The sequence below is a fragment of the Vigna radiata genome, unplaced genomic scaffold, assembly GCF_000741045.1.
Source record: "Vigna radiata var. radiata cultivar VC1973A unplaced genomic scaffold, Vradiata_ver6 scaffold_263, whole genome shotgun sequence".
In the NCBI taxonomy this organism is placed as follows: domain Eukaryota; kingdom Viridiplantae; phylum Streptophyta; class Magnoliopsida; order Fabales; family Fabaceae; genus Vigna; species Vigna radiata.
In genome coordinates this window covers 101330-114783 of record NW_014543979.1, presented here as the reverse complement: position 1 = coordinate 114783, position 13454 = coordinate 101330, and the positions used below count along the sequence as shown (strand labels likewise).

Below are 13454 nucleotides of genomic sequence, written 5' to 3'. Positions count from 1 at the left end.
TTTCGTGTTAGACTTGACTCTGAACCGCAGTTGGTCCTTGAGAGACGACCTAGGGGTCATTCCCTAGCATTATACTGCATTTCTAAATTGCAATCAAATTTGTATGGGTTGCGACACCCATCAATGTGCCATTCAAATGGGATGAAAAAAAAAGTATATCCTTTGAGACCTTAAAACATAAATTAACACATGCACCCATTCTACATTTACCTGATTTTTCCAAAGCTTCTCAAGTAGAATGTGATGCTTCTGGGGTAGGAATAGGAGCTTTTCTTATACAAAAGGTCACCCCATAGCTTATTTTAGTGAAAAACATAGGGGACCTACATTGAACTATTCTACCTATGACAAAGAACTTTATGCCCTTATTCGAGCATTGAAAACTTGGGAGCATTACTTGGTGTCTAGAGAGTTTATTATTAACACTGACCATGAGTCTCTCAAGTATATTAAAGGGAAAGGAAAGTTGAACAAGCGACATGCAAAGTGGATTGAGTACCTTCAGCAGTTTCAATATGTCATCAAACATAAAAAGGGGAGTACTAATGTTGTTGCAGATGCTTTATCTAGACGACATGCATTACTAGTTACTCTAGGTTCACAAATACTAGGTTTTGATGACATCAAACAACTTTATGACACTGACCCTACCTTTGCATCCACTTATGCATCTTGCCTTAAAAAGCCATTCGACGGATTCTATATTTCTGAGGGGTATCTTTTTAATAAAGGAAAACTATGCATACCCCAAGGATCCATTCGAAAGCTTCTTATCAAGGAAAGTCATGGAGGAGGACTTATGGGCCATCATGGAGTTGATAAAACTCTTCATACTTTAAAAAGAAAATTTTATTGGCCACACATGAGAATAGATGTCCAAAAACATTGTTCTAGTTGCATAGCTTGTTTACAAGCTAAGTCTAAAGTCATGCCTCATAGACTTTATCTTCCTCTTCCTATAGCTAGCAACCCTTGGGAGGATATTAGTATGGACTTCGTCTTAGGTTTACCAAGAACTCAAAAGGGGTATGATTCAATCTTTGTGGTGGTTGATAGATTTAGTAAAATGGCTCATTTCATACCTTGCCACAATGTCGATGATGCTAGCTATATAGCAAAACTCTTCCTCAAAGAAGTAGTTAAATTGCATGGTTTACCCAAAACTGTAGTTTCTGATAGAGATGTTAAGTTCCTTAGCTACTTTTGGAAACACTTTGGGCCAAGCTAGGAACTAAACTACTATTTTCTACTACATGTCACCCACAAACTGATGGGCAAATAGAAGTAGTAAATAGGTCTCTATCCACTCTATTGAGGGTAATGTTGAAGGGTAATATTAAAAATTGGGATGATCATCTACCTCATATAGAGTTTGCTTATAATAGAGTAGTTCACAAGACTACTAAACTTTCTCCTTTTGAGGTTGTTTATGGTTTTAACCCTCTCACACCTCTTGATTTACTTCCTCTTCCAGAATCATATTCTTTTCTTCATAAAGAAGGTCTTTCTAAAGCGGAGTTCATCAATACCCCTTAAGATGATTGTTCTTTTTGTGGGGCATTGAGATGCAATATGTCCCCTCCCTTGACACTTAAAACACTTGATATCACTAGTGCGCTGGGAGGATGTTGATCCATCTTTGGGTTTCTCAAACTTCCTAGGAGGTTCCCCTTTTTTTTCTTGTTTTTCCTCCCTCTTGAAGTCTCTTTTGATATTGGATCTAGAGTGGTTAGTTTTAAAACCTTTTCTCAAGAATTGTTGTTCTACCTTAATGCAAATTTGTACCGAGTCATTTAAGTCTTGGAAGGGCAACAATTCCACTCTATGATTAATATCAAGATTAAGACCACTTAGAAACCTAGAAATAGTGGTATCTTCTTCCTCTCTAATCCCTGCCCTCATCATATAGAACTTCATTTTTTGCCTATAGCTCTCTATGCTCATATCTCTTTGTTGGAGTCTTTGGAGTTTGTCCATTAGCTCCCTATGATAGTATGAGGGAATGTGCCTTCTTCTCATTGCACTTTTCAAGTCATTCCAACAGGTGACTTGGGGAAAATTAGAGAGTCTTCTCTCTCTCACCAGGGAGGTCCACCAATACATGGCATTCCCTTGGAAACTCAAGGTGGCCAATGTGACCTTTCTATCCTCACTTACTTGATGACAGACACTCAAAGAGTTGTTCAACTTTCATCTCCCAATCTAAGTATGCCTCAACATCTTCTTTACCATGGAAATGGGGGAGGTCTACTCTAACCTCTCTTGGAGTGTGCTCTCTATCATGACTTCTATGTGGGTGAGGTTGATAGTATTGGTTTGCAAGCCTACTATCTACCTCATAGTGTGTGACACTACAAGAAAAAATGTCATTATCTATGGCCCAAATCTGTATATAAGGCCCAAATTCCGTATATAATTTTTGGTTATATATGGATTTCATACGGTCAAAAATTCGTATATAAAATGGCTGTAGTTAGTGTTATATGCGGATAATCCGTATATAAATTATATGCGGATAATCCGTATATAATTATATACGGAAAATCCGTATATAAAGTATATATAAGTTATATGCGAATAATCCGTATATAAATTATATACGGATAATCCGTATATAATTTATATATACGTTATATACGGATGTTCCGTAGATAATTTATATACACTTTTTTGTTATTGTTACATGAATAACATACTTGCCCATGTTTAATCACACAAAAAACATATTCAAACAGTCATCAAATCACAACAGACCTGCCCATTATATATATCCATACATACATTTCACATATATTTAAGTCTTAATCCACAAACATTAGTCATTAATACATCAAACATTAGTCATTAATACATCAAAAGAAAGTTTCCATCAAACAATAAGTTGAAATAAGTTGTTCATGAAATTTCAATCATAAGCCCTACTCTGAAACATAACTAGTAATGTTTTTCATAACGAGCTCCATGTGGTGTTGGATCCTGTGGTTGATCCTGCTGTGGTTGATCCTCTTGTGGTTGATCCTCTTGTGGTTGTTGTGGTTGCTAAACTGTCTGTGGCTAAATTTGGGATTGAAGAAATTCTTGTGCAACTACGGCTGCAGGAGGCGGAAGGTAATGCAATATGGCGCCAATAAAGCCTTCAAATCTAGAAGTTATCTGTCGAAGTTGCTCATCATGGGTTGACACTATATTTTGAAGGTTAGAAATGTTCTGTACAATCGGTTGCTGAAAAGAAGATGCATGTGTCTGTTGTACGTAACTATCGACACAGTCATCTCAACCACTGACATTTCCAATGCCATATACCCGCCCCTTGTACCTTCCACCAGCAACCTCAAACCAACATTGGTTCCTCAATCTTTCCTCATCTACAGGGTCTAGGGGAGCAGATGCTAAAGCACCAACAGATGCAGTCTCATATACTACTTGAGAAAATCTAGCTTGAAATTGTTCCTGTTAAATGAATACATGATTCACTGTTAAATAGATAGAAAAAATTTAAAACCTAATAAATAATATAATAGAATTAGTAGAACCTAACATGTGTCCGCCTAGACCTTTCATCGACAAATTCTCCTGTAGATGCTCGAATATGTGTTTGTTGAAAAATTTCATCGACATGGACTGTCCGACCAAGCTCCCGTGACTGCAAGCAAAGAAGATGTAAGTTGTTAACAACAAATATTTGTTCAATTAATGAGTAGAAATGTAAAATTAAATTGATTTCATCATACCAGACAAATAGCATGCTCATGCACGCTAATGGATCCACCAGTATGCAAACAGCCACCCTTTTCGGATGTCCTGTTCTTCTTGGCGGTTTCGCACTTTTGTCGATAAAGTGGCATGTTCCACTTTTCCGAAAGAGCATTCCAAACCTCCTCTCCCATCGATTCAGGTTTTTTCCCCAATCTTCTTGCTTTTTTAAACATCTCAGATAATTTATGAGATGCTTTGGTATGGAAGTTCTTTTTTATATTTTCTTTATCCTCATTCCTCCAGGATACCTTTCTCTGATATTTAGGAAGAGAAAGCATAATATAGCATTAAAGAATGTGACATTATTGGAGTTGGAACAAACAATAGTCAACAGAACANCATCNAAAGATTATATTCAATCATTCACTCATCACTCATAAATATTTAAATCATACACATGACATAGTGTGATCCTAAAATCTGTTAACACTGGAATGAGTTCAACAAAGACAAGCATAAAAATTAACATTGAAACAAAAAAACAGAGAAAGAAAAGACAAAAAAAGAATTAAGTGGAGCAATGGTTAAATTGATTGCACTTCAGAAGTCATAAAGGGATTTGGTTGCAATAAAACATCTGAAATTGGACAAAATCAGTAAGTAGCTAAGAATAAGTAATTAAAAGTGAATAAGTAGACTCCATGACTAATTAATCTATGAGAATTCACTTAAGTTGAGTCAATCTTAACCATGTCATAAAACTGCTAAATAACCTTAACAATTCATGTCTATTTGTATCACCAATATCAACTCTGCTCAAATCTGAAACAGTCTTTAGATATGTCTCACTGTCTATGTAGAGAAAGATAAATGAGTTCTAAATAGAAGCACAACAAAAATATATGTAGGAGTGTTTCAGCTACACACTGCAGTTAGCATCATATAAAAGAAGCATGAATTTTATTTGAATGCTTGGTTGAGTTTCTGTCGTTAGATTTAACATGATGTATTTTCACAAACTGTTAAATATAGGTAGGGAAAGTTGAAGAAACTCCAAAAAAGTATTTTTCATAAATTGTTAAACAGGTGAAATTCTTGAGTTCTCTAACGTTAAGAAAATTTTGTTGGGTATGTTACGCAATAGGAAGATGTATATCTTTGTTTAATCACCGTAACCAAAATGTTTTGTACGTATTGCAGGTTAATTGAAGGAGCCATACGCTCAATAAACAACCTTCTTGAGCGTATTCTTGTTTAACTTCGCTACTGTAGAAATTGGGGCTTTACTTATTGTCCCAATTTGTCTATTGGCTAGATCATTGAAGCTTGATATTCAAGCTAGGAGTTGGAGAACCTTACTAAGGGCCTCTTTTAATATTGCTTTAGTATTTGTTGTGTTTCCTCCTATTGCATTTGTTTTACTTAAAGTGGCATTTGGAGATTTTTATGGTATTAATGTTGGTAACTACTGGAAGTGGGCTTGGAACAGTGCTACTTACCTCTATGTAGGTGTTGTTCATCTACCATGTTGGGCACTGTGTATTCATATTTTATTTCATCCATGTTGACATGTACTGTTACTTAGCCAGACTAGTTATTCAATGGTGAATTTTTGTGTTATCATTTTTAATGAACACCATTCTTCTCTGAAAGTAATTATTTGTAATTAGGAAAAGAGCTCAAGAACAGCTGCAAGAGCTCAAACAGCTACAGAATTTAGTTGCTTGTAACATCACACATACATGAGAAGAGATGAGGCAATATTGGATATTGATTCATCTACATTCTAACAGTTAGAATGTTTCACAATAAAGTACACTTAATAAATAATGAACTTTTTTCTAATAACAAAAATAAATACATACCCTAAAAAATCATCAACGCTGGAATAATTGATTTCTCAACAGGCAATTTCCTCTAATTTATGTAATTTATGATAAAAAGTTTGATAATAGTTAAATTTTAAAATGATTATTTTATAACTAATGTAGTTAATTGTTAAACTTTGTAATAGCTATAATACTATATATTGCTAACTTTAATAGTGTCTTTATATTGTTAAAGTTGGATTTTAAAAATAAAATATAAATACATATATTTTAAGTGTTAATATTTATAATTAAAACAACTTATAATAGTCAATTGCTAAATCGGATAACTTTTGAGTGTAATTGTTCACTTGTGAAGATGAAAATGGTTTGAGATATCCATGTAATGAATAAATGATGATGCTAACATGTCATCCATGTTATGTCAATTTATACAAGTTTGCCATCACTTGCACTTCATTTCATGATTTTGTAGTAGCTTTATGATAAAGGCAAATCATCTTGGTACATCTTGAATTAGTTATTTAATGCAATTGAAATCTGGCACATTTATATGATTCCAACAGTGTTGTGTCTTTCATCATGTTCTTTTTCCCTTTCAATGCCCTTTTGGAATTGTCTATGTAAAAACATTGTAAATGCCTAAGGGTCAATTTCTAAAGCTAAATTTTCTAAAATTGGATATTGGATGCTGACAAGAATATGGAGATGTTATCCATTAGAAGAGTGTTAATGGCTCCTAGTTAAGCCAGTTGGGCACTTTCATCCCTTTTGGTCACCCTCAAGTATATATATATATATATATATATATATATATATATATATATATATATATATATATATATATATATATATATATATATATATATATATATATAGTCCTAACCAACTTTCAACTTGTACCAATTTTGCTTGGAGCTTAAATAAGTGCAAAAGCAAAGTAATTTACTAATTCTGAGCCAAATTTTGTTAAATCCAATGATGTTCATCTGCTTCTTCCCTTCTTTTCTTTTGTCCTTGGATTCTTTTTAATAAATAGAATTTACCTTTAGGTTATCTTCAATGTAAAAGTCTCACCCATTGAAATTACATTTCAAGTTTTACTGGAATATGTGGTAAGTTAAATCTGATCATTGTTTTGATTAAGGTTCTGTGATGAGGCAAAAAAAAAATAACATGATCTGATGGCAATCTAAAATAGCAATCCAAGTTAACCACATTTAGCAATATAAAACACCCAAATTGCACTAAGTATAACAATTTATACCACTTTGAGGACATTTCCACCAATTAAAATCAATCATTCCAATCAAACTTCAAATCAAAACTTCAATTAAATACAAGTGTACCTTAAAACGCTCAAAGAAAACATCTCTACGAGTCTGAGGGATTTGTCCCCATGTCACCCATGGCTCATCAAACTGTCCTTTGATGGTGGCTGATATTGCTTTGGATGCTGTTTTTGTTGGATAAAACCTATACCAAAATAAAAGTCAAATATTAGAATAATACATTTTGTAATTAGCTACATTAAATTAAATTTTTGTTACCCTCCTCCAATAGGTGTATCAATGGACGATTGTTGGAAACATCTTCAAAATTCGCCGCTGAACTTGAATGTCTAACTCCATCCCCTGTAGGAGGTGTTGGTGCAATTATTGTGGGAGTTGTTGGGTTAGAACCAACATGGGGGGAGGGTGATCTCCATTGATCAGCAGTTGATTGTTGTGGACTAGGTGTGAAGGCAGGAACTTCCAATGAAGCTGGAATTGATGGTAGAGTAGGTGTCAAACCAGGAACTTGCAATGGTGGTGGAACAAATCTAGTAGTGGAGGTAGAGGTAGGTGTAGATGGCTGACTACTTGAACCACTTACATTATTGAAACGCGACATCAACTTGATCTGATAAGGTTTCTTCTTCCCCTTCTCCTTATCTAAGTTTCCTAAAGGTGGAATAGGAGGATCACAACCACCTGTTGCCATATTCTTTAACAAAAAAACAAAATTGTTAGGTCAATATATTATTATTTGAGAGGTTATGTGAGAGGTTATTTTATATGACTGTCACATAATACAATAACTTTTGAGAGAGATGCAAAAAAGGGTGTCACATAATACAATAACTTTTGAGAGAGATGCAAAAAAGGGATTCTCACATACATGATGCAGAAGACTGCACTGTATAAAAACAAGATATTTGTTGACTCATTGGCCATGATTGTTGAATTAAGCTTAGATATTTTGATCTTCAAATATGATTTTTTTTAGAGTGGATAAATGGGTCAATCTTTTTTTGGTCTACATATATATCGATAGGGTTAGACTAACCTGCTTACTAAAAAATAGTTTAGATGTGAAAGTAAAAGCAACTCATTAACGGAATCAATATGTGTTCAAATTGTGAACATTTCAATCTGGAACATCACTACTTGAGACACTAGTTCCAAACGCAGAATAACTCTAAATGAGGTCATAATACCATATATACTATGAAATGATGTGGAACTACCAAACTAAAAAGTTTACCTACAAACTTATATATAGTATGAAAGTTTATCTAGTGTGACATTGCCTGATGCCTGATATCACAAAAATGAAACTAGAAATTAACAACTAGAATTACCCTCATCCAAAATAACTACTCAAACACAAAGGGTGTCAAAATAACATGCAAAGTGTAACCATCATAAATGATTTCATCAATTCTTCTTTGTCCACTCTAAAAGTATGGGTTTATCATCACCCATGGGTACACCAACACATCCTAACTTTATTCACTACTAGATGTGTGAAAAGAATCTTCGTCCTCATCTTCACTTTGTCCCTCTTCACTGCATTCTTCTTCCGATTCATTTGTTTCTTCATCCATATACCCTTCAACTGATGGTATATTGTTGGCGTCCACTTCTTCAAGACCGGCTTCTATATCTTGCAATCGGATAACTTCTTCAACTTCAATGATGTCATTAACATGTGACATTTCCTCCACCTGGTATGGAACCTTGGCTTCTACCTCATTAGAATCTATACGACCCCTAGGTTTGGTCTTTATTGCAACACACCAACCCCGTTTGTCCGTGCATGATGCAGGATATGGTACATAATACACTTGTTCTACATTATGTGCAATTATAAAAGGATCAAACAAGACATATCTTTTATCCATTCGAATATCCACAATGCCATACTTTGAATCCACTTTTGTCCCTGTTCTTGATGGATCAAACCAATCACAATAAAATAATACAATCTTCTTTTCAATCGTTGAGGTATTGTACTCGAGCTCATATATGTGCTTAATGAGGCCATAGAAATCATCTTCACCCCCTTTTGTAAGGCCTTTAACATGAACCCCACTATTTATAGTCCTCTTGCCCTGGCTCCATGCATGGGTATGAAATTTATATCCATTGACAAAGTAGGTATGTCATTCCTTTGCACATATTAAAGGACCAAGTGATAAATCTCTAAGATGTTGGTTTCTCACACTTAAAGGATCATTATGAACCTACAGCCACAAAATATATGAATTCATTCAATATAATTAAATGACTACATACGTGAATAACAACTGTATGTCGCAAAATTTCAAAACTCGTACTTGATCCTTGAACCACAACGGGAAATTTGCATGTATTTGGTTCGAACTGTTTGACTCAGAAAGTTGATAGGTTTGTAAGAATGAGTTGTCAATACGTATGACAGTATTCGGTTAATGTCAATTTAATAGATAACAACAACAACTTGAGAAAAGCAATTTATTTAGAGCCTTACTCAAGATAAGGTTGAACTTCATTGCAATTGATCAAGACATGAACATGAGCTGATCTCAATTCTTCGTCACTTGGCCAATGAGTTGATTCCCTCCCGGAATGACGACCACCTTGGTCAAACACTAATAATGTTGTCCTTTCAATTTCAATGTCTACATCATTTCTATTTGTTTGTGGTGTTAACATAAATTTCTTGAAGTAGTGGGAACAAAAATGAGTTGTTTCTTTGTGCAAATATGATGCGCAAATAGATCCTTCAACCCTAGCTTTATTCTTAACTGAACGTTTAGCATATCCCATGAACCTACAATTTCAAAAGTGGTATATTAGGATCATGAAATATGGCATCTAATTTGAACAATACAACAAGATATTGTCACCTTTCGAATGGGTACATCCACCTATATTGGACCAGTCCACCAAGTCTTGCCTCATATGGAAGATGTATAGGGAGATGTTCCATAGAATCAAAGAATGAGGGGGGGAATATTCTCTCCATCTTGCAAAGTATAAAAGGAATGTTTTCTTCCATCTTCTGAAGGTCATCCTTATTCAATGTCGTAGAACACAAATCTCTGAAGAAATGACTGACTTCTGTAATTGGATTTAGAACATGAGTCGGTAAAGAACTAAACACTATAGGAAGTAAGCATTCCATAAACACATGGCAGTCATGGCTTTTCATCCCAATCACCTTTCCCCTATTGACATCAACACACCTTCACAAGTTAGAAGACATCCGTCAGGCATCCTAAGATCTTTCAACCAATGACAAACCTGTTTTGATTGATCTACTAAAAGTGTAGCTTTTGGCTTGTATATCTTTCCATTAGTTTGAGTTTTGAGCTCCAAGTCTTTTCGTCTACAATACAAACCTATATCCATTTGGGCCTTTTCATTGTCTTTTCATTGTCTTTTCGTCTTCCATGTCCTCTTCCCCCTTTTCGAAAGCATTCTTATTTCTCCTAAAGGCATGGTCATTTGGTAAAAACCTCCAATGGGAGTCAAACCACGAATTTTTTCGCCCATGATATAATCTAAAAGCCTTTGAGTGCTCCATGCAATGTGTACAAGCCAATTTACCATGGGTGCTCCATCCAGACAGCATACCATAAGCAGGAAAATCATTAATTGTCCACATTAGCATCGCCCTCATGATGAAGTTTTGTCGCCTTGAAATATTGTATGTTAGGACACCACTCCACAACTTTTTCAAGTCATCTATCAAGGGCTCTTGGTATACATCAATGCCAACCTTTGGATTAAATGGCCCCGGAATGAGGCAAGTCAAAAACATGTAGGGTTTAGTCATGCACATTTTTGGAGGAAGATTGTATGGCATCACAATGACTGGCCAACATGAATATGGTATATTTGACGCTTGCACATATGGATTAAAACCATCGGAGCATAAACCAAGTCGAACATTGCGTGACTCAATGGTAAAATCAGGATGTACTATATCAAAGTGCTTCCACGCCTCTCCATCGCATGGATGACGCAAAACCCCATTTGACGACCAGTTGTGATGGTCCCATGTCATTTCTGCTGCAGTTTCTTTTGAGGCATACATTCTTTGGAGTCTTGGAATTATTGGCAAATAGAACATGGATTTAACAGGTACTTGTTTTTTTGAACTTGCTCCTGTCTTGTGTTGTTGATACCTTGGCTTCCCACAAAATTTGCATTCAACCAATGCTCCATCATTCTTACCATATTCATTATCATAGAATAGCATGCAACCATCCACGCAACAATTCTTACCATATTTTTTTTGCATCATAGTAAGTTTTTGGCAAACTAGATTTGATGGGTGTTGCATCCTGAACCATTTTTGCAATGAAATCTAAGCATTGGTTAGGAATATTCCAATTCGACTTGCAAGCTAAAAGCCTCACACACATTGATAATGTGGAATTTGATGCTCCTTCACACAAAGGCGTATTTGCCTCCAACAAAAGGTTATAAAACCTTTGAGTTTCTTCATTTGGAGCCTCTTCGATGTTAGAAGAATTTGATGCTTGGAAGGGTTGTCTTTGCAGAAGAGCATCATGCACCATGTCTTCCGTCGTCATAACTTGTTCATTTGGTTCACCTTCTGTGTCCACACCCCTCGAAGTGACATCAATATCTAAATCAGCTTCTGGCCTGGTTTCCCCATGATCCTCCCAAATGAAATAATTAGGCTTGAAACCATTTCTGTAGAGGTGAACCTGGACAACTCTTTCGTTTAGAATCTTTGTACAATCACACTTTATACATGGACATCGAAGCCCCCCATCTCTTCGATAACGTTCTTGTTGACAAGCTTTAATTATAAACTCTTCAACACCCAATACAAATGACTCCTTCAAAGCACCTCTTCCTCTATAACACCTATCGTACATCCATAAACGATTTGGTGGAGCATGATCCATGTTCTGTATATATACCATTTAACGACAAATTAGCTACTAGTTAATACAAGGCTAAACTAATTATGTGTTACAACTTTTCCTTCAAGGATAAGTAATAAGGAAGTACAACATTGAACAATCGATAATTGAAATTCCTTGTAGAATGCACATCGATTGCTAATTGTAAAAACCTAACATCTAGTATATGAATATGATAAACTAGGTCTGTTAAAAGTTGGCTTAAAATAATGAGTAAGTATTCCAAAGCAATCTGTGGCAGCTGCTTGAATCACTCATTCTGATGCGCAGGTTCTTTATTCAGTGAAAGGGAATGCAGTTTAGAACAATCCCTAATAGTTTCTTAATATAAGTAAGGGTAAAAGCATGTGAAAGTAACACCTACTTGGTGCATGTGCATAGTACGTGACCTGTGAGACATCAAGCATTAATTCTGGTGAGGTTGTGCCTAAGGAATGCACCTAATTAGGCTACATAACAGTAGCATAAAAACTACACATAAAGCAATTTACAACTAACATGGATAGGGTATTATGATTTCAGGAAGAGTCATAAGTAATATTGCAAGCAGAGTAAGAAAGGAAGCTGGTAATTGCTTCGAAAGAATTCTGAGGCATAGAGTAATGGTTTCAAGTGCAAGGCAGGTTGTATGTTGTCTTCTGGTTGTTGGTGCAGTAAATGCAACCTGGTACCTTGGTAAAAAGGTTACCAAAGCCTGGAAATGATGGAGGTGATTTTTGATGTAATCACAGGCATATAGATGAGATTTTAAGTTATGGAATACGATTGGAGAATGTAAAAGTCTAAATGGTCATGATGGATTAAATTCTTAAAAAAGGTCTAGATAGTGCGGAGTTTCTAATGAATAATATGATTAAAGATACTAGTTTCTTTTGGTAAGTGTCAGACAATACATTATAATTGAAGTTAAATTTTACTTTATTAAATTATTTTATAAGATTGAATTAAATTTAAAATTTTTTTTAATAGCGTATTAAAATTACGGACTAAAGTTTGTTATACTAAAATTTATATTTTGTTTAATTTATTATATCACTTATTATTAAAAGAATTGTTGTGTTTTGAATGAAGGGATAACATTATTGAACATGAATGGCCACTTCTACCTAATTAAATCATAAAAGGATAGGGATATCCACTTTCCACACTCTCCTAACACCCTCAAGAAACCTCTTATTCACTTCAAGAAAACCACTGCACAATCATTTAATTGTATTTTGAATTTCTGTTTACAAAAGTAATGATGTGTTTTCTTATAATCATTTTTTAATAATCTTCTTATGACTATCAACAAATAAATATGTAATGTTTTTAAAATATAAAAAATATTACGTATTTGTTTGATAATTTAAAACTATAAGGTAAAAAACGTTGAATTATCAGTCCTTTATGCGGAATCATGTGTGCGATGTATAAAGTGATTGAAACTTTAGAATAAAAAAACAGTTTGGGCTGAAGATAAGAAGTGTATGCATCAGTTTCAGTCAAAATAGCTTAGAAGCAGAAAAACAACCAAGACATTGTCATAAATAACAGAACATGTGATTCTAGTATATAAATAGTTAGTCTTACTCAAATTACAGAATTTCCTATGAAAACATGACATTTCAATATAAACATATATCACCAAGACCCAAACCAGCCATCGAACTAGACTAAATTCAAATACTTATATATATATATATATATATATATATATATATATATATATATATATATAT

At 34.5% G+C, this 13454-nt stretch overlaps 2 protein-coding genes across 5 annotated transcripts in view; both read right to left on the bottom strand.

Moving 5' to 3' along the window:
• Positions 1-2811: 2811 nt before the first annotated feature.
• Positions 2812-13454, bottom strand: part of LOC106755087 — a 12975-nt gene continuing 2332 nt past the window's right edge. Inside the window, exons 3-7 of one of the 4 annotated variants that reach the window (XR_002667053.1) lie at positions 7076-7511; positions 6875-7001; positions 3732-4010; positions 3539-3643; positions 2812-3450 (exon numbers count right to left, since the gene is read on the bottom strand). Coding sequence is in view for 1 of the 4 variants with exons in the window: in XM_022778143.1 (XP_022633864.1) it covers positions 3274-3450; positions 3539-3643; positions 3732-3929 (480 nt within the window). In the remaining 3 variants the exon portion in view is untranslated. Of the gene's footprint in view, positions 3451-3533; positions 3644-3731; positions 4011-6874; positions 7512-13454 lie in introns of all 4 variants that reach the window. The other 3 variants (XR_002667054.1, XR_002667052.1, XM_022778143.1) reach the window with 3 other exon arrangements.
• On the bottom strand, positions 9001-9725 carry LOC111241216. The gene is made up of 3 exons (XM_022778144.1): positions 9679-9725; positions 9300-9602; positions 9001-9033 (listed from the first exon to the last, which is right to left on the bottom strand). Exons 1-3 carry the CDS (start codon positions 9693-9695, stop codon positions 9015-9017), a joined length of 339 nt encoding a protein of 112 aa, XP_022633865.1. The 5' UTR covers positions 9696-9725; the 3' UTR covers positions 9001-9014.